Source organism: Mobula birostris, chromosome 5, assembly GCF_030028105.1.
Source record: "Mobula birostris isolate sMobBir1 chromosome 5, sMobBir1.hap1, whole genome shotgun sequence".
Lineage (NCBI taxonomy): Eukaryota > Metazoa > Chordata > Chondrichthyes > Myliobatiformes > Myliobatidae > Mobula > Mobula birostris.
In genome coordinates this window covers 58,074,563-58,096,103 of record NC_092374.1, presented here as the reverse complement: position 1 = coordinate 58,096,103, position 21,541 = coordinate 58,074,563, and the positions used below count along the sequence as shown (strand labels likewise).

The 21,541-nt window shown below is 42.9% G+C and overlaps 1 protein-coding gene across 2 annotated transcripts in view; it reads right to left on the bottom strand.

Moving 5' to 3' along the window:
- Positions 1–21,541, bottom strand: part of megf10 (multiple EGF-like-domains 10) — a 171,780-nt gene that overhangs the window by 63,124 nt on the left and 87,115 nt on the right. For both annotated transcript variants that reach the window (XM_072258063.1, XM_072258064.1), the window contains exon 8: positions 11,089–11,225. In XM_072258063.1, the coding sequence (XP_072114164.1) occupies positions 11,089–11,225 (137 nt within the window). The remainder of the gene's footprint in view (positions 1–11,088; positions 11,226–21,541) is intronic.

Genomic DNA, 21,541 nt, shown 5'->3' with positions numbered 1-21,541 from the left:
GATAGGCAAAAGGGATACAAGAGGATCATGGGACAGGAGGTCCGGGAAGAAAGACAAGGGGGGGGGGGACCCAGAGGATGGGCAAGAGGTATATTCAGAGGGACAGAGGGAGAAAAAGGAGAGTGAGAGAAAGAATGTGTGCATAAAAATAAGTAACAGATGGGGTACGAGGGGGAGGTGGGGCCTTAGCGGAAGTTAGAGAAGTCGATGTTCATGCCATCAGGTTGGAGGCTACCCAGACGGAATATAAGGTGTTGTTCCTCCAACCTGAGTGTGGCTTCATCTTTACAGTAGAGGGGGCCGTGGATGGACGTGTCAGAATGGGAATGGGATGTGGAATTAAAATGTGTGGCCACTGGGAGATCCTGCTTTCTCTGGCGGACAGAGCGTAGATGTTCAGCAAAGCGGTCTCCCAGTCTGCGTCGGGTCTCGCCAATATATAAAAGGCCACATCGAGAGCACCGGACGCAGTATATCACCCCAGTCGACTCACAGGTGAAGTGTTGCCTCACCTGGAAGGACTGTTTGGGGCCCTGAATGGTGGTAAGGGAGGAAGTGTAAGGGCATGTGTAGCACTTGTTCTGCTTACACGGATAAGTGCCAGGAGGGAGATCAGTGGGGAGGGATGGGGAGGACGAATGGACAAGGGAGTTGTGTAGGGAGCGATCCCTGCGGAATGCAGAGAGAGGGGGGGAGGGAAAGATGTTCTTAGTGGTGGGATCCCGTTGGAGGTGGCGGAAGTTACGGAGAATAATATGTTGGACCCGGAGGCTGGTGGGGTGGTAGGTGAGGACCAGGGAACCTTATTCCTAGTGGGGTGGTGGGAGGATGGAGTGAGAGCAGATGTATGTGAAATGAGAGAGATGTGTTTAAGAGCAGAGTTGATAGTGGAGGAAGGGAAGACCCTTTCTTTAAAAAAGGAAGACATCTCCCTCGTCCTAGAATGAAAAGCCTCATCCTGAGAGCAGATGCGGCGGAGACGGAGGAATTGCGAGAAGGGGATGGCGTTTTTGCAAGAGACAGGGTGAGAAGAGGAATAGTCTAGGTAGCTGTGAGAGTCAGTAGGCTTATAACTCTTCCTTCAGTTAGTCCTGACGAAGGGTCTCGGCCTGAAACGTCGACTGCACCTCTTCCTACAGATGCTGCCTGGCCTGCTGCGTTCACCAGCAACTTTGATGTGTGTCTCTTCTTATCCTATCCTGTTTAAAAGCAGGTGTTGCATTTTCCAATCCTTCAGTATTTGCATTAGGTAACGCGTTTTTTTTCTATCTACTTGTCATCTTCTTACTACATTATCCTGCTAGCTGCCCATGTTCTGCAGCCTTACAGAAAAGCAACACTACACAAATAAAGGAGATAAATTTGACTTTAATTGCTCCCTACAGCCACTTTAGGTCATCTGGTCTCTCCCTTTCAGAGATATTTCCTCTGCTTTACCCATCTGCTTCCCCAGCACCTTCATTTTCATCTAAAACTAACTTGTTTTCCCTCTTTCCTCATTCCCCATTGTGATAAAGGAGCAGCAGACCTGAAACTTAACTTCACAGATGCTGCCTAATTTGCTAAGCATTTCCAACATTTTCTGTTTTTATTTTAGATTCCTGTTCATCTCATTTACATATATCTTTGCCAATTAAGTTCTGCCTGTGATTGCTCCTCCCACTTCATTACTAACTAAACCTCAAAACATCACGATCAGAGCTCATCAAAGATTTTTTTCCATTCACATATACAGTACTGTGCAAAGGTCTTGGGCACGTATATATAACTAGGGTGCCTAAGACCCTTGCACCGTACTGTCTTTGTCAACATGGAGCAGAGAGCGAGTTTGTAAATAAGGATGTTGGGAATGGTGAGGGTGGAGTGCTGGAGGAAGGATGTGGGATAGGTGGCAGAAAAGAAATGCCAGGGGGAGGGTGGTGTGGGTGCAGACATACCCAGCCCTGAGACACCAGGCAAGGTCATCTGATTCAATTGGCTTAGTGATCTTTACAGAATGTCCCTCTGGTGCATCTTGCTCCCTCCCCTCTCCCTTCCCCTTTTCCCAAACACGATTCCCTTCTGCCTGCCCCCTTCCCATTCTCAGTCCACATTAAAGACCCATATCAGAATCAGTTTACCATCACTCACATGTCATGATTTTTTTTTGTGGCATACAGTACAGTGCAATACATAAGATTACGACAGTACTGTGCAAAAGTCATAGGTACATATATATAGATTTTTGTGCAATACTGTACTTCACTTGGATCACTTAAGTTCACTTAACTGTATCCGGTAATAAAAACTTCGATCTCAATCTGAGAAATGACTTTCAAGAAGTCTTAACGTTAATGGGGAGATTAGCAGGGAAGTTTCATTTTGGATGGGGCTGAAACCAAGAGGAGATTAACACAGGACAGTCACAAATCAGGGAAATTAGTATGTACATTTTACCCAGATGATGGTGAATATTGTGCCCAATACTACAAGGAGTATGATGATTTAAGAGGAAAAGTTAGATAAATGTATTAGAGAATGAGAATATGGTGAAAGGCTGGGATGTAGGGGGATGGGAGGATGTTTGTATGTAACAAACAACGTCATTGTGCTAAAAAGCCAGAATCTGCAGTGAAAATTCAAAGTAAAATCAAATTATCAAAGAATTGCATTCATAAAGCCTTGTTTTGTGAAACTGTGAATTTCCATTTGTCATGTCAACTAACATAAATTTAATAAACAGGCTCATTGAATTTTTATTTATATCTAAACTGATAATTGTGCATCGTTATAGACATAATCTATTTTCAGGCAACAGAGTTGTATCACTTCGTCACTAAGATTACTCCCCAGACTAGCTGAGATCATGATCACAGTACAATGATGCATTTGTTTGTCGTCGATTTATTCTGTCTGTGGCTCCTGGTTTAGACAATGCCAACTCTATTCCCACCGTTAATCTGGAAAAGCTCTGTGACCTTAACTATGGATCATCAATGCGAGTGCAAGGACCCCTTCCTGTTGGGATAGAGTTTTGAACAATGGTGAAAATGGGTTGATAGATTGTGAATACCCTCATTGCCTCTGAATGAATTAATGTGCTATAAGCTTTAGCATTTCATTAAATTTCTAAAAAGGAAAAATCTTATTGAAAGCACGTGGTATTGCAAATGTATGCACCCTATGGATGTTTATTCTTAAATTAATGATCTTCAGCACAATATTCAAAAGTCATTGTAAGAAACAAGCTTTTGTACGTTGGCATTAGCAGAAATGTAAACTTTCAATAAGTGTATTTCTGCTATCTGTTATTCATACAGTTGAGATCCCAGATGAAACAGGCCAAGGAAACAAATATTTTGTGTGTTAAACAAATAAAAATGCAAAATAGAAATAAAATCCCTTTATTCAACAGATTAACCAGTCGGCATCATGTAAGTGTTTACATCTCAAGCATCTGTACAATTATCAGTGTTGTTAACTCTTCAGGGTGATGAGTTCTGTTAAAAGGTCATTAACTTGAATCATGAACACTGACCCTCCCTTAAGATCATCCGTCTGCCCTGCTGAAGATGTCCAGAACATTCCAATGTGCAATCTTTGAATCTTTTTGGGCTTACATGCTTGACTACAACGTTCAACCAACAACTAGAAAACGGAGAAGTTTCCTGAAAGAAGCTGAAAGAACTATCATTGAATAACATGGTATTAATTAACCAAGTGGTCATAGTAGTCATAGTCGTACTTTATTGATCCCAGGGGAAATTGGTTAAATACACCGATTTTCAAGTTTGTGAATAAGCACTGTTAATGCAACATTGGTAACAGTTTCAGCAATCCAACCCATGGTTCAAGTTAGAAACACTAAAGACTTTTATTTCTATAGCTTATTTTCCAAATTCAGGACTCCTGTGTTGTAAATGACTCAGTTTGGATTTTTGCCTCAAAATCAGAAGACGCTGGAACACCTTAAATTTCCAGTTTAAAATGGCACTACTTAAGACGTGTGATAGCTTACTGGTAGTTCAAAAGCAAAGAAATTTGAATAAAACCATTACTAGTAACACTTTTTTTTAAGTAAATTGCAGAGCGATTCGTTGTGGCAAGGCCTGGGTCCTAATGTGAGGTACAACCTGCTGTTTGGACATTCTAAATGATGGCCTATATAGACTGGAAAGGCAGGGTGTTGAGAGTCAGGCAAAGTTGGATTGCTTTGGTCACTGAGCCGATTTGGAGAGGTTGTGAACCACTCCTTCAGCAGCAAAATCTAGGCCCAGAGCGATTCGCAGCCAGCGGGGCCAGGTCCTAGTGCGAGGTTTGGACAATTTAAACATCAGCACAGATAGTCTGGGGCTTCTGTCTCTGTGATGCTAAGGCTGTGGGACGGCCCTTGGCTGCTGTGCTTTGTGTCTGTGAATTTTGTGATGATTTGCCCCACTAATATCATGAACTGAATACTGAGGCTTTGGGCCTATGCCAGGCTGCTCCGGGGATTTGGATCTAAGGAATCAATTTTGTTTGGAATGCAGATGTTGTTGCTCGCTTCTATTGCTTGCATGATTTGTTTTGTAAATGTAAACACGAGGAAATCTGCAGATGCTGGAATTTCAAGCAACACACATAAAAGTTGCTGGTGAACACAGCAGGCCAGGCAGCATCTCTAGGAAGAGGTACAGTCGACGTTTCGGGCCGAGTCCCTTCATCAGGACTAACTGAAAGAAGAGCTAGTAAGAGATTTGAAAGTGGGAGGGGGAGGGGGAGATCCGAAATGATAGGAGAAGACAGGAGGGGGAGGGATGGAACCAAGAGCTGGATAGTTGATTGAAAGGGATATGAGAGGGTCATGGGACAGGAGGACTAGGGAGAAATAAGGGGGGGGGGGGAGCCCAAAGGATGGGCAAGGCGTATAGTCAGAGGGACATGGGGAGAAAAAATACCCCTTGTGTGGTGACTTGTTTTGTGTTTTTTTCTCTTTCTCTGTGGGCACTGGGGGGCTGGGTTTGGTCTTTTTTCCCTAATTAGGTTCTCTCAGGTTCCTTGCTTTGCGACTGCCTGTAAGCATACAAGTCTCTAGGTTTTATAATTATACATTCTTTGATGATAAGTAGTCTTTGAAACTTTAAACCTGAGATATCGTCTCATTCACTACACAGCAGACTCAAGCCCATTGTGCGAGTGAAGGTACAATAGAAACAAATGTTATAAGAGATCCGCTTTGCCCTCTCATCAGCCTGCGGGAAAGCTCCAGAGATATTCCTGGTGGACTAGGATAACAATGGTCCTTCAATTCAATATAGAGGAAAGTGTTTGTGTTGTTATTCCTTGCTTTTTTTTCACCTTGTCCATCCCTGGCCCCACTTTGGTATCAGCTATTTTTCACTATGCAGCATATTATCCCAGTGGTCAAATGCACCTTCTCCCTGTATGGCACTGTTACATCATTAGAGGTTGCACCTTTGGAATGGGACATTAAATGAAGACCCCATCTGTCCTGTCAAGGAGCACTGGAGAATTATCACAAACACTATCCCTGCAAAATCCACCAAATCCATTGACAGGGTAAGCGAACAATGTCTTCAATGTTGTCTCCCAGGCCAACACCCCTAGTACAGGGTCCCTAATTATATTCAATAAGCTGCTGCAAACCTGACACTAGACTCCTAAATCAAATGCTCCATTCTCATTTTAGAGAATCCATCAGATGTGGACAAAAGAAACGGTTTGAGTATAACTTTCCCACTATCAGTGGGATGGCAGATAATATCCAGGCCTTCTTAAGATGGAAAAGGAGTATTCAGGACAGTTTTGAGAAACTTGTCCATTCCTAGTGAGTACAGAAACCCAACATAAACTGCAGGAGTACCATTTCACCATCCAAGCGACCCACCCATTTATCCCATCTGGTACTCATTACCTCACCTTTGGAAGAACCTGTAGATCCCACACTGGTTCCAACAACTACCTCAAAAGCCACAGAAATCAATTGAAAACAAGCCATTGCATAAAGAGGCAGAAAAGATTCTGTAACACCATCCCAATAGGAAATCCATCCCAATGCTTTGGTCAATACTTACCTTTCAATGAACATCTCTACAACAAATTATCTTTTCATCTTCACATTGGTGTTTGCAGGAGCTATCTTCGTTCATAGTTGGGTGCTCTTATAACATTATAGCTATTACAGTATTACATTTTGAAAGGATATATAAAGTGTTTGTACATGCTTTGGGATGTGAAAGATGATAGAGGAATGAACATCTAATTTTCTTTTATAGCTAATAAAATAGCTTTAAAGTGAATCCAACTTTCTAAGGTAGACAAGAAGGCATACAACTTTAACACAGTAAACTCCGACCAAATACAGTCAATAGAGAAATGTCGGTCAAGGAACCAAGAAGAAAGCCCCTGCTTGCTTCAAAATAACACCACATGGTCATTTAAATCCACATGAAAGGGTAGTCATTTTGATACTTAATCCAAACATCAGCATATCTGACAATCCAGTATTCTACCAAAGCGACAGACAAAATTTTTGCACCCATTATTGGATTGGAAGTTGAACCCTTTACTTTTCACCTAGAGAAGAGGGAGTATTATCCTTTGAGCCACAGCCGAAGTTGTCTACGTAAACATCAATGAAAGTTTGTTGACACAGCATTCCTTGCAGTAGACTGAGTAGCAGCAAAGTAACCACGAGACACTTAGACACTCTACAGTAATATGTAACCTGCACAGCATTTGAAACTGCAGTGCCTAACACAGTCAATCTCAAATATCACGCTAAAAGGGGAAATGAGGTTGTCTTTAAACAACCCAATCTTCATTTGTCATTTTTGTTCAAAAATCCAACTTTGGAGGAATCATCTGGAATTAATTTCAACCCAACTGTTTGCCCAACATCTACTCATTGAAAAGAAACAAAATGTTTGCTAAGTGCTGCATAGGCAATGAACAATAAAGCAAAATGCGGTGCGAATTGACCACCTTACCACTAGGAATCCGGAAAATAACCTGCTGCCGACACAATGAGTGGCAGCTGTAGACGTCCTGATCTTTTTGTTAAACCAGCGTAAATCACAAACAAGCTTTCTCTACTCCTCTGACTGGAAAAGGGGAAAGTCGGCACAAATTTACTTGAGGTTTCCCCTGATCCATCCACAGCCCACGTTGTAAGAACTGAACCAGAAAATGAATCTATGTAGTGAGTTGACGTTCTCAATCTCCCTGGGGCCTTGTCACATTGCCACTGCACCCCCACCTCAAGAAATCCTGCAACGTTAAAAAGATTGAAGACTATAGCTGGCATTTATAGCGAGAGGATTCGAGTACAGGAGCAGGGAGGTACTACTGCAGTTGTACAAGGCCTTGGTGAGACCACACCTGGAGTATTGTGTGCAGTTTTGGTCCCCTAATCTGAGGAAAGACATCCTTGCCATAGAGGGAGTACAAAGAAGGTTCACCAGATTGATTCCTGGGATGGCAGGACTTTCATATGAAGAAAGACTGGATGAACTGGGCTTGTACTCGTCGGAATTTAGAAGCTTGAGGGGGGATCTGATTGAAACGTATAAGATCCTAAAGGGATTGGACAGGCTAGATGCAGGAAAATTGTTCCCAATGTTGGGGAAGTCCAGAACGAGGGGTCACAGTTTGAGGATAGAGGGGAAGCCTTTTAGGACCGAGATTAGGAAAAACATCTTCACACAGAGAGTGGTGAATCTGTGGAATTCTCTGCCACAGGAAACAGTTGAGGCCAGTTCATTGGCTATATTTAAGAGGGAGTTAGATATGGCCCTTGTGGCTACAGGGGTCAGTGGGTATGGAGCGAAGGCTGGGGCGGTGTTCTGAGTTGGATGATCAGCCATGATCATAATAAATGGCGGTGCAGGCTCGAAGGGCCGAATGGCCTACTCCTGCACCTATTTTCTATGTTTCTATGTTTCTATAGAGACAGGGGTACGACAAGGAGCCATTAGTTGTTCCAATAGTCGCATCCATAATTTTAGCTCCGTGGGCCTTAAGCTCTGGAATTCCCTCCTTGAAGTTTAACCTACCTGTTCAATAAAGCTTTTGGTCACCTTCTCTAACATCTTCCTGTGTGACTCAGATTCAGATTGTTTGATAATGTTCTTGTTTCTTAAAGCTATTTTATATATACAAGTTGTTGGTGTAGCAGTGTGACCTGGCCCCGAAATGACCTGACAAATTACTGACCTATTTCAGAACAAGCTTGTAACTGGTTAAACCCTCATTAAAGTGACAGCAGGGAGCATTTACACTAAAACCTACACTGCAGGCTACAATCTTTTAGATGTAAAATACAGAATATACACTAGAGGCATTTACCATGGATGAGTCAATGGGATGCACAGAGAGCTGTGTTAAGAGTGCCTCGGTTAATCAGGACTAAAAGGATTAGGCATGCACCCTCTATGGGAAAATTATCCTGCATTTGCAGAGCTGAGAATGTTAAGTGCATGCTCTGTGGCTTAGTGAGTGGCCCTACAGCATTAGTGCAGATATGTCAGTGTGGGAGTGAACATTGACTGTAATATGTCGAGGAGATTATTGCTTTCCAGCAAGAGTGAACACTTAAGATCCTGTTTATTACATTTTCTATGTAACTCTACCTCTTGTTTTCAGCTGCAAATTGGTGGCCCAGATCTTATGGCAGTCAGGCATTTCATGTGGTCTCTGTTGGTAGGATTATATTCCACAGTTTTCGACTCAAAATGTGTTTGCCTTGCAATCTACTGTGAGCATGAGCTGCTAATGGCCTACTGAGGGCACTAGGATGTCAGGACATTAAGAGGCAATGGGGCAACATTTCTCTTTAACCAATGATAACATAAGGATTAACAATAAAAGCATGGAAGCACAAAAGGAAACCAGGTCAGATCAGATACCTGGAGAAAAGTAAAATGAGGGAAAGTGAGAACATGAAGATAAATATTTTCAGAATTTGCTGGCAATTTTGTACCTTCAGGATTCAGCTTCCACAGTCTCAATCACTCCCTGTCCAACAGGAGTGGTTGATTGTTATTACAGGATAATAAAACTTTAATTCCACTTCCCATCCCCATATGTCAGTCCATAGCCTTGTCTATAGCGATGATGACACCACTCTCGGGTTGGAGGAGCAACACCTCTTATTCTGTCTGGTTAGCTTCCAACCTGACTGACTCCACGAACATTGGTAATTCACCTAACTTCTGGTAATTTCTTCCCTCTCCCGCTTCTTTTTTTTCCATTCAACATTCTGGCTCCCTCTTGCCCCTTTTCTTCTCCCACCTGCCTATCACCTCCTTCTGGTGCCCCTCCTCCTCCTCCCCTTTCTCCAATGGTCCACTCCTATCAGATTCTTTCTTCTATAGCCAGGCCTGAGAAAGGGTCTCGGTGTGAAATGTCAGCTGTCCATTCCCATAGATGCTGCCTGACCTGCTGAATTCCTCCAGCATTTTTTGTGTATTACTCCTTTATTAAAGAGTCCCAATGCTGTCAGCAACCAGCCATGACAATCTGTAGGGAATTTAACTAATGATTAACAATTGAATGAGTCATTGGTTACATAGCACAAAGGTTTTGCGTTGTTGCAAAACAGTGTTGCAATTTGTAACTCAAGACACCTCCCTCCATTGCCGCAAGCGGTTAGAAGATTCACTTAGCCATCGATAATAGCTAGTCCAAATGTCAATGGGCTATTGTCTTATGTTCCATCATAATCATAATTAAAGCAAATTGCAAAAGATACTTTTTACATTAGTTTATTTACAAAATCAAGCTTGTAAATCTCTTCATAAGCTCAAGAGATACTGCAGATGTTGGAAATTCAGAGCAACACACATAAAATGCTGGAGCAACTCAGCAGGTCAGGCAGCATGTATGGAGAGGAATAACATTTTATATTTCAGACCAGGACCCTTCATCAGGACTGGAGAGGGTAGGGGGGGAGGAAGAACCGCTTCTTTTCCAGTCCTGATGAAGGGTCTCGGCCTGACCCATTGATTGTTTATTCCTTTTCAGAGATACTGTCTGATGTGCTGTTCCTCTAGCAATTTGTGTGTGTATATTGTAACTCACTTCTATAGTAACTCTCTTCTTTGTGTCTCTGAGCCTGACTTTTACCAGCATTATTTTCATTTCCCTCTCTTCATTCATCTTCCTCTATCTATAATCTCCTTCAGAGAGATCTGCTGAGAATAACAAACCTGTACTGCCCCTCTCGAGCCAGCACCAGACATCTAATTCAGACTTTCTTGGTCTCCACACTATTGCAGAATTTCTCCATGCTCACCAACCCACTGCCCCCACCTTCCTTCACTGCAACTTTAAAGTTTTGATTCCTAACACTTCTTAGTTTTGATGAAAGGTCATTGATCCAAAACTTTAACCCTGCTACCCTCTTGGCAGATGCAGCCTGACATGCTGAGTATTTCTAGTACTATTACTATTTCAGACGTTCAGCATCTACATATTTTTAACATAAGGACACAAGAAAAAAAAGGAACTGAAGTCGGACATTGATTCCCTCAAGCCTGCCTCGCCCTTAAATGAGATTATATGTTGCTTTCCCCTCTGTTCCAGTTCCCCATAAGCCTCAATTCCTCAACTGTTCATCTCTACCTTAAATATATCTAATCACCTGGTCTCCAGTAAGCTTGAGACAGATTTCAAGGGATTCACCATTCTCTGTTTGATTATTGCAGAAGGGCATGAAATGAAACCCATTGCATTTAATTTGATCACTGAATGCACTGTGAAACTAACCAGTTGTTCTATAAGCTTACTGCACATAAACTGCTTGAAAACATTCCCACACAAACACTGTCTCCCATATGGCAAAATTTTCCAACTGCTCTAAACAAGTCATCCAACATGTTACAATGTGACGAAAAGTTTGTTTAATGTTGTAGATTTCAAAAGGTGCCTGGGAAATGGGGTTGTTTATAGCTGCCCATAAAAAAGAGTTAGAAACTGAGAAGGGGCAAGAGAACAGACTTAATAAGAATGAAGAGGTTACTACAACAATGGTGATAAACGGTATAGTGGATGTCGACACAATTTGAAAACAGTAAAGCTTTAAAATACAATACTGAGAAATGCCATTACCTCTCCCCTGTGTAGCCAGCTCCACAATGGCACTGACCCGTGGCTGAGTCGCATTGCCCTCCATTATGACACTGGCATTCCTGGGAGCAGTTTATTCCATATCTTCCCTCTGGGCATGGCTGGCCACAAACAGTTCCCTGTAACAGTGTGTCATTTAAATGTTAGTTTTTGGAAACAAACATTCAACCTGAATGATAGTTTCAATCATAACTGGCATAAAGCTACCACGGTTACTAAACTGATTCTTGCTGAACATTTCTCTTAGACATCCTTAAGGGAGACATTGAGCCTTAGGAGTCTATACTAAGAAAACAAATGCATAAAAATAGGAATGGGAGCCAGGTTGAGATGCACCACCGTTCACTGAGATCACTTGCCAGTCCTCAAGCCCATCTCCTACCCAATCCCAAAAGTCCTTGATTATTTGGGCGTTTCTGAAACTATTATCTCAGCAATTTCTTCTTGCCTCAATTCACATTGGATGATCAGAGACACAAGAGACTGCAGATGCTGTAATATAGAGTAAAAATAAAACATACTGCTGCATGAACTCAAGCAGGTCAAGCAGCTTCTACAGAGGTGGAAGAATGGTCGACATTTCAGTTCATGACCTGAATCAGCTAACCCCTATTCTGGAAACAATGCCCTTTAATTTAGACTCTCCAACAATGAGGAGCAGCCTCCTGGTATCTAAACTTTCAAACCTTCTCACAATTTTAATGAGATTAATTCCGTTCTTCTACCTTTCAGAGAATATGGTCAAAATTAATGGATAAGTATACTCTGATTTTTCAAAAAGCCTGTGATAACATTCATTTGTAAGGCACCTCATCATAAATCAGGGCTCAAAGGGTGGGGTGCCATAAACAAATAGGATAACGAACAGAAAAAAAGTTGGTAGATTCGAGAAAATCTGCAGATGCTGGAAATTCAAGCAACACACACAAAATGCTGGTGGAACGCAGTAGGCCAGGCAGCATGAATAGGAAGAAGTACAGTCGACGTTTCGGGCCGAGACCCTTCGTCAGGACTAACTGAATAAAGAGATAGTAAGAGATTTGAAAGTGGGAGGGGGAGGAGGGGGATCCAAAATGATAGGAGAAGACAGGAGGGGGAGGGATGGAGCCAAAAGCTGGAAAGTTGATTGGCAAAAGAGATACAGAGCTAGAGAAGGGGGAGGATCATGGGACGGGAGGCCTGGGGAGAAAGAAAGGGGGAGGGGAGCCCAGAGGAAGATGGAGAGCAGGCAAGGAGTGATTGTGAGAGGGATAGAGAGAGAAAAAAGGGAAAAAAGAGGGGGGGGAATAATAAATAAATAAATAAGGGATGGGGTAAGAAAGAGAGGAGGGCATTAACGGAATTTAGAGAAATCAATGTTCATGCCAACGGGTTGGAGGCTACCCAGACGGAATATAAGGTGTTGTTCCTCCAGCCTGAGTGTGGCTTCATCTTCAGCAGAGGAGGCCATGGATTGACATATCAGAAGTTGGCAGATTGTTATTCGAGGTGTGCCAAAAAGATCAACATTGGGCCCTTCATGCTAAGGATCAATTGAATAAAAAAAACATGCATTGTGTACAGATACACTGATAGTGCAAATTCAGGTTGGAAACCCAGCTGTGAGAAGGGTGCAAAGAGCCTACAAAAGGAGGTGGACAGGTTAGGTGAGTGGTTTAGAGAGTCATAGTTGGTGAATGGTGTGGGAGGCTGTGAGGTTAGTCAGTTTGATAGGAAATTTGGATGAACGGCAGCATAGCATTTAGCATGATGCTCTTACAGTGCCAGCAGCTCAGGTTCAATTCCAATGCTGTCTGCAAGGAGCTTGTACACTTTCCCTGTGACCACAATGGGTTTCCTCCCTCGTTCACAAGATATACGGGTTAGTAGGTTAATTGGTTACATGGGTGTTATTGGATGGCATGATCTCATTGGGCTGGTAGGGCTTGTAAGATCTAGCAAACAGACATGAAACTCAGGAATGTAATATGTAGAGGATACAACAGACAATGAGGAATGTACATTTTGTGCTGTCCTTCATTAGAAATAGGAGTGGAGGAATAAGGAGGGCTTGGTGATGCCACCCCTGGAGCATCATGTGCAGGTCTGTAGAAGGAAAGATATATTACCTCTGAAGGCAGCACATATTTGGTAGGGATTCCTAGGATGAAGGGTTTGTTCCATGATCAAGGCTGGGTCTATGCTCTCTGGCATTTAGATAAATAAGATAAGAAATGCATAAAATTCTGAGGGATTAACAGGGCAGATGCTTCAGGATGGAGAATCTGCAGTTCAGGGGCATGGTATCAGTTAAGGTGTCTTTCACTGAGTACTTGAAGAGTAACATTATCCACACAGAGGGCAAGCAAATGCCAAATGCAAGCAAGTAAGATGAACTTGGGTAGATATTTTGGTCAGCATGGATGAACTGGGTTAAAGGATCTGTTTCCACGCAGTGTGACTGCCAGGGGTGAGAAAGAATTCCTTTACTATAAGGATTACAATACTTTGGAATTATATCCAAGGACTGTGGGTGTTCAGTTGTTGAGCGTAATGTTCAAGTTCGAGTTTAATTGTCATTTAGCCGTACATGAATACAGCCAAGGTGCAAAACACATTACCAATAGCACATAGTACATACCACAGAGCACAAATAGCACATATGGTTACAATTTCCGCAAACGTACAGACACAAAGAAACAAAAATAATAAAGCCCAAGTCCCTGAGTGGCATGACTGCAGATTGATGGTGAGTTGTCCAGGTTTGGCTTGGTCTTCTATCAAGCGAACACTGGAGGGCAGCCCCAATGGAAGGAGCCAGCCCCAAACCCAGTATGGATTCCAGCGCACCTAAAAGTGACCCCTGCTCTCTTCCACACCACCATGGCGTCTCTTACCCTGGCAACTGCAACAGGTGATCTGGTCCTCGTCACAACCAAGGCAATGTAGCTCCCCAGCTGTCGTTCTCCCCAATAAACCAGTGAACTGGACTTTCACTATTCTACATTACCAATGTCCAACAGGGTCTTGCAATCAGAGTAAAAATGTCCAAGATGATCACTCACACCTTTTTTTGGAACATGCATCGTCCAACAGTACACAAGTCCAGATGACAACACAACAACAGTATGCAATAAATCAATCTCCATCGCTATCGAGCAACTCGCTGATGGGATAGCCCTGCAGTAGTTGATGTTTTTAGTATTCACCTGTGACTTGCGATCGGAAAAAAGACGTACAAGATGAACCAATACACTTTCGATTAAACCAGGGTTGACTGCTGGGTCCTTGCGCACGCCATCATACCAGATCAATGGCTATTTGACCACCAAGGGAACGAAGGGAAGCGGGAACACTGTAAGGTGGAGATGATGAATACATTCAACCATGATTTAGCTGCATGGCTGACCAAGTCCAAGAGGATCCATGGCCTCCTGCTGTTCTTGTTGGTGTTTTATGTTTCAATGTTGCCAGAATTCAAGTATGAGAAGATTGTTTCAGATGGTGCCAATAATTTTAAGCAGAATAGGCAATTTCTTTCATTTAAACACATTCCCTTCCTATCATAATGTTGAGTAGAAGGGCCCCATCACAGAACTGGAGGAAAGTGCACGATTTGCCAGGAGAAATCACGAGAAACAGATTGAAGGTTAAACCTATCTTTACTCTACCTTATCTTTACAGCGTTTCTACTTTCTGCGAAGGCTGAGAAAAGTCCATCTCCCACCCCCCATCCTCACCACATTCTACAGAGAATGCATTGAGAGCATCCTGAGCAGCTGCATCACTGCCTGGTTCAGGAATTGCGCTGTCTCCGATTGCAAGACCCTGCAGCGGATAGTGAGGTCAGCTGAGAAGATCATCGGCGTCTCTCTTCCCACTATTACAGACATTTACACCACACGCTGCACCCGCAAAGCTAACAGCGTTGTGAAGGACCCCACTCACCCCTCACACAAACTCTTCTCCGTCCTGTCATCTGGCAAAAGGTACCGAAGCATTTGGGCTCTCACAACCAGACTGTGCAACAGTTTCTTCCCCCAAGCTATCAGACTCCTCAATACTCAGAGTATAGACTGACATCTACATCATTTATTATTATATTGTAATTTGTCCTCTACTGTGCCTATTGTCTTGTTTATTATTTATTGTACTGCCTGCACTGTTTTGTGCACTTTATGTAGTCCTGTGTAGGTCTGTAGTCTAATGTAGTTTTTGTGTTGTCTTACGTAGTCTAGTGTAGCCTTGTGTTGTCTCACTTAGTCGGGTGTAGCTTTGTGTTAATTGATGTAGCACCATGGTCCTGAAGGAACGTTGTTTCGTTTTTACTGTGTACTGTACCAGCAGTTTATGGTCGAAATGACAATAAAAAGCGACTTGACTTGACTTGACTTGATCTTTAACACAACACTGGGGAATGCATATTGGTAAAATGACTGCATGTTAAAAAGACATTGGTCAACCACAGCACAGGAAAGGACAGTCTGCAGAACATAGGGATAAGAAAGGAGTCTCATTAGCTGAGGTTTTTCTTTAACTACTACAGTCTTTGTGATTTGATTTACCCAAAACTCTTAAACTTATTTAATCTAAAACATGCATTGTTACAGCCGTACATGACAAATGATATACAGCAGCTTTGCATTTTCTTCAATTATTAAGTCATATAGTCAAATAAGGACAATGATTTCTAAGCCAATACATTACTAAATTTACTGAAACAACCAGAAATAGATTTCATATTTTGCATAATTTTGACAAAATAGTTAACTGGATATAATAAGTAGATTGAGAGAAAGCAATAAAAGCAGAGAAGTTACAATAAATTTGGACTGAATGTTGATAATGATTTCCTATTGCTCTCGCAGTGTTGTGTAACACCTTGGTCTCCATTTTATAATATAAACAGAGAGGTCTTGTAGGCAGATTTGCAGAGAGGACACCTGAATGAAGAGGATATTTATGTCTGGAAATGCTAGCATGATGTCATCCCGGGACACTGAGGGGCTGTGTCCTTTGTAAAGGAGGAAATGTGTAGTATTGATACGTTGGAAGAACTTATATTGGTCAATGAATGTAGAGAAAGATGCATGCAGACTGTATTCCTGTATACTGCATATTATGTATAAAGTATATTTTTTAAAATAAAGAAAACAAAATACTGCTGGCAGTACAAAGCTACCATTGGGCAGGAGGTACAGAACTCTGAAGTCCCACAGCAGCAGGTTCAAGAACAGCTACCATAATTCCCTTCAGCATTTGATTCATGAAGCAATTTGTGTAACCCTAATCTCTACCTCACTATAACAACACTATTACCATTTGGTACTATAATGGACTTTATTTTCTTTTTGATCTAATTGTGTTCTTTCTTAAATAATTTGAATATTTTTGTATAATGCATGTTTTCTTGTTGATTTTGTGTTTGTAATGCTATGTGCTTGCGATGCTACTGCAAGCAAGTTTTTTACTGCACTTGTTCATACATGTAAATCAGAAAATTACTTTACTATCGTCACACATAGCAACACATAGTGAAGCACTTTGCTTTCCCTGCCATCCATATGGAGCATTTCGGTGCGTTGAGGTAGTACAAGGGAAAAGCAATGTTCTTGATCATATGACAATAAACTTGACTAACTTGAAAATCATAGCTTCCATTAAATGTCCCAAACATCATAAGCTTGGTGCACAATCTGGGCATACCACTAAAGGTAATGATAAAGAGAGAGGAAGCAGTCCTGGCAGACCTCAATGTGGACTGCAGGCCTCATGGTGTTTCATGGCATCAGATCAAACATGGCCAAGGAAATCTCCTACTGATTACTGCATACAATGCTCCCTCAGCTAAGGAATGAATGCAATTTTACATTAAGTGGTGTGCCTCAGGGATCTGTTCTGTGACCCCCTACTCTTCGTGATTTTCATAAGTGACCTGGATGAGGAAGTGGAGTGATAGGTTAGTAAGGTTGGGGGTGTTGTGGACAGTGTGGAGGGCTGTCAGAGGTTACAGCAGGACATTGATAGGATGCAAAACTGGCCTGAGAAGTGGCAGATGGAGTTTAACCCAGATAAGTGTGAGGTAGTTCATTTTGGTAGGTCAAATATGATGGCAGAATATAGTATTAATGGTAAGACTCTTGATAGTGTGGAAGATCAGAGTGATCTTGGGGTCTGAGTCCAAAGGACACTCAAAGCCTGTGCACAGGTGGACTCTGGTGCATTGGCCTTCATTAATCGTGGGATTGAGTTTAAGATCCGAGAGGTAATGTTGCAGCTATATAGGACTCTGGTCAGACCCCACCTGGAGTACTGTGCTCAGTTCTGGTCGCCTCACTACAGGAAGGATGTGGATGAAGCATTGAAAGTAGTAAACGGCATTGAGTGGGGACTTTAATGTCCATCCCCTAGAGAGGATCAGCTGCACTACCGCTGACGAAGTTATTTGGATCCGAAAGTGCGTAACTGTCAAAGATGGCGCCGTTTTAATTTGTCAGTGAGGCAACCCGAGGGATGTAACCAACAACACAGTGCTGTTCCATCTGTGGCGGAAGTATTTATCTGTGACAGCCGTATTAGGGATGGCATTCCACAGCTCTTGCGCAGGCAAGGTCCCATCTTAACAATGAGAACATGCTCTCAGATTGTGTGGTACTTTGCAGTAGATAGCCCCTGGAGAATGAGGATCACTTGCTTCCACACCAGTCCTGTTGGATCTGGGGAGCTTAATGGGGGGGATGCAGGAGGGGCAGAGAGTACTATCAGGGGCAGACGAGTGGGTAGTTTGTGAGGTGATGTATTTCTTCCATTGTTTATGCACAGGCAGAAGGTTCTGAATCTCATCCCAAAAACCTCATCTCCACTTTGGATATTCAAGGCCAGAAGTTCCAGGAATCAGAAGGATCATTCTAATTTTTAAAGGATTCTTTAAATCTTTTCCTCTATCCATCTTGTAATTTCTTGCCTTGAAGGAGATCAGAACAGGGAGGTCTCGGGACAAAACAGCTCATTGGAACTAAATGAGTGAAATTAGAACCTGAGATGTTGGCCTGAAAGAATTTGTAATATTGGTTTTCTTATTTTAACAATGGATTTGTAGGATGTTATGGAAACAGTGACGGTGCTCTCTCCCTCTCTCTACTTCCTTGAGATAACGGCTGTAGATAGTGCAGATCTCAGAAGAGGAGCAGAGATAATTGCTACCTAAACACAATGGGCTTTGTGCAAAGTTTGAGGTTCTGATCTTCAACCTCCTTTCCCTCAGATGAGCAAATGTTGGGCTGGCACATTGAAGATAATAGTGAATGTTTTCACTAAGAGGTGGCTTCCGAGAAGTGGGTGTGGTGTGGTGGAGGCTGTGTGTGGTTTTGTGTGACTCTGTCTATGTACTGTCTGTGTGTGTGGCTCTGTACACATGTGCATGTGTGTGTAGGGGACGGGATGTTTGTGGGAGAGGTGTGCGTGTGTGGAGGTAGCTGTGTGTATGTACATTGTCTATTAATATCCATGTGATAGAGTCTATTCTCAGGTAGCCTTGGACCATTTTGCCATTGAACCAAGGTATCATACTGCTGTCCATATGCACCTGGTATGTAATAGCTCATGTAAAACTAGTCATGTAGGGACATCTTTCCTTCCTTAATATGGAGCTAGAGGAGTGTTTATGATCAGCAAAGAACCTGAGCATCTCGCCACTATCAGAGCCCAGGAGCTCAGATACTGACCATCCTGAGTGAAACACAATGGGCAGGAGGTGGCCAGCTCAAAGAATAAAGTAGTGAGCCAGCTTCCTCTGGAAGGGGAACATCATGTGCGTGGGGTGTGCTTTACTGTCAGGAATGCATGTAAATAAATGAGATAGAACAAATCCAGCAGGACTGGGCATCCTGTGTGGAGAAGGATACACCACCATGATCAGTAATTCAATGGCCCAGTTTATCTGCTGTTATAATCTGTTCCGGTTCTACAAGATGTGCAGTAGGGCATGTTGGCAACAGTACCATGCATACCTAAAAGTCAATTGATATAGTGATGTCGGCTTTCGTATTTCAACTGCGGACAATATCCTGGCAGCAAAGCTGAGGTTATCAGGGGTACACATCAAGACAGACATCAAATGCTGCTGGAAGCTAATCAAATCAGTGAAAGGTGCCTTTTGCTCTGCCCAGAACTTGGTGTTCCAGCACAGTGAAATGTCTGTAAGGGAATGCTGCCAGGCTGTAGGACTGTGTGCTAAGGGATGCCATGAAGCTTGGTGCAACCAAGGCAAAAGCTCTGTGAAGAAGGAGCACAGTTTCGGGATCTTCCACCACTCTAGATGGAGGGTGGGAATTAGCTGGGGAAGCCACCCAAGCATTGAGATAGTGCAGCACCCCAGGAGCCTCTCAAGTGGCAACTGTGCTACGTTTGTTTTTAAAATAAGGTAACACCACTGAATGTAAAAGTTTGGCAGTGTTTCTTTTTTTGCATACAGATTTTTATTATGAATAAAGTTTATCTTTGAAATATGTAAAAAAAACAAAAAAAACAGCACTGCAAAACTAGTTCCAACTAAATTGCTCTGAACCATTTACATCACTATCTTGCAAAAATATATACAGTCTAAGAAAAACATGATAAAAAACCTGTCTACTTTCAATCAGAATCAAAATAATAACAGGTGATGTTGGTTGTGCTGTTCAGCGTCTTTCACTTTCTCACAAATAACCTTGCTTACCAGTATCCAGTTCAGGTGCCCTAACTACATTGCAATCTATACATACAGTGGATTCCGGTTAAATGTTTAACATCCTGTACATTTTGGCGCAATTAAGAGGCCGTGCCAATTAGCTGAAGTTTCATCGAAATAGTTAAAGAAGAATGTCATGGTCCCTTCCATGAAGTCCGCATTCTGGTTCACGGTCCAGTCCATCGACCCTTGCTCCAGGTTTTCCTGTCTACCCTGTTTCTGTTCCTGTTGAGCACTAATTGAGCCAGCTGATGTTTGTTGGGGCTGGCTGCATAAATACCTCCAGAGACCAGGGTGTGGCTGCTGGATTGTTCTTGTCCTTACTCCTTGTATCCCTTCCCTTGCCTTCTGTTTCCTCGCCTGAAGCCCTGCCTTGTCTTGCCAGTAACTCTCGCCTTGCCTCGCCTGTAGTCTTGGAGCCACCCTGTACCTAGCTCCCTTCCTGTCCCTTGCCTCCGCTGGGTAAGTCAGGCCGTCTTGCAGTTACCCTACGGTTCATTCTGTCCTTTCCTGCCCCTGCCTCCGTCGGGTAAGCCAGGCCGTCTTGCTGTTACCTACGGTTGGTTCTGTCCCTTCCTGTCCCTTGCCTCTGCCGGGTAAGCCAGGCCATCTTGCCATTACCTATGATTGGTTCTGTCCCCTTCCTGTCCCTTGCCTCCGTTGGGTAAGCCAGACCGTATTGCCATTACCCTGCGGTTGGTTCTGTCTCTTCCTGTCCCTTGCCTCTGTCAGGTGGAGTACCATGCCCTGCCCAGGAGGAGCTTCAAGACCCGAAGCCTCGAGCCTCGTCCCAAGCCAAGCTTCAAGACCCCAAGCCTCAAGCCTCAAGTCTCTAGTCTCAAGTCTCTGGTCTCCAGCCTCACCTCAAGTCTGAAGACTCCAGCCTCGTCCTGCCTGCAAGCCAAGTCACGTCCTTGCCTAGTTCTGGGGTCCGAGCCAGAGGCAAGACCCAGGTTCTGGGTCCTTGTCCAGCCTCTGGCTTGGAGTCCAAGCCCAGGCTCCTAGCTCTCTTAAAAGTCCTGTTCCGGGTTCCCGGTTTTCACGTCCATGTCCTAATCCTCACCCTGTATCCTGGTCCTGTCCCTAGTACTTCAGTGTCTGTGCCTTGCACTTGGGTCTGTTCCCAGCCACCTCCTTATGACAAAGAAATAAAAAAGCCAAACTGAGCAACAATTTATGTATTTAAATGAAATACGGAAGAAATTTGAACACTATGAATACTACTACTAAAAATTGTATTAGTTCCTAGTAGTTATTGGCAGAGGAATTCATCCAGTGTATTCAATGAACAAAATCAGTGCAGATACTTGATGTATTTCATGGACTGCATTCATACCATACTATCACAACAGCATCCTCCAAATCTTCATTTTCATTGTAACATTCAGGATGACTGTTGATATCTTCAAAATTCTTCACAGTTCCTAACTTGCTGAATAGTGAAATCAATTTATTTTCACTCTTGGACATTTCTGGCACTTCCAAGCCTGAAAGCTTGAAACCACCAGGAGCAAAATGGTTTGGAACTGTCTTACTGCCTATTTTTTGCCAAGTAACAGTGACAAAAACCTCTGCTTTTTTTGAACTCAAATACATGCAATTGATGCTATTTTAAAACTGTTCTCTCTAAGCATGGTGTAGCATCTAACAGCTGCACAAGTGTACGCAAATGATTCTCATTAGAACTTGATCAGCAACAGTCTCCAGCCCCAATTAAGTGGGATAGTG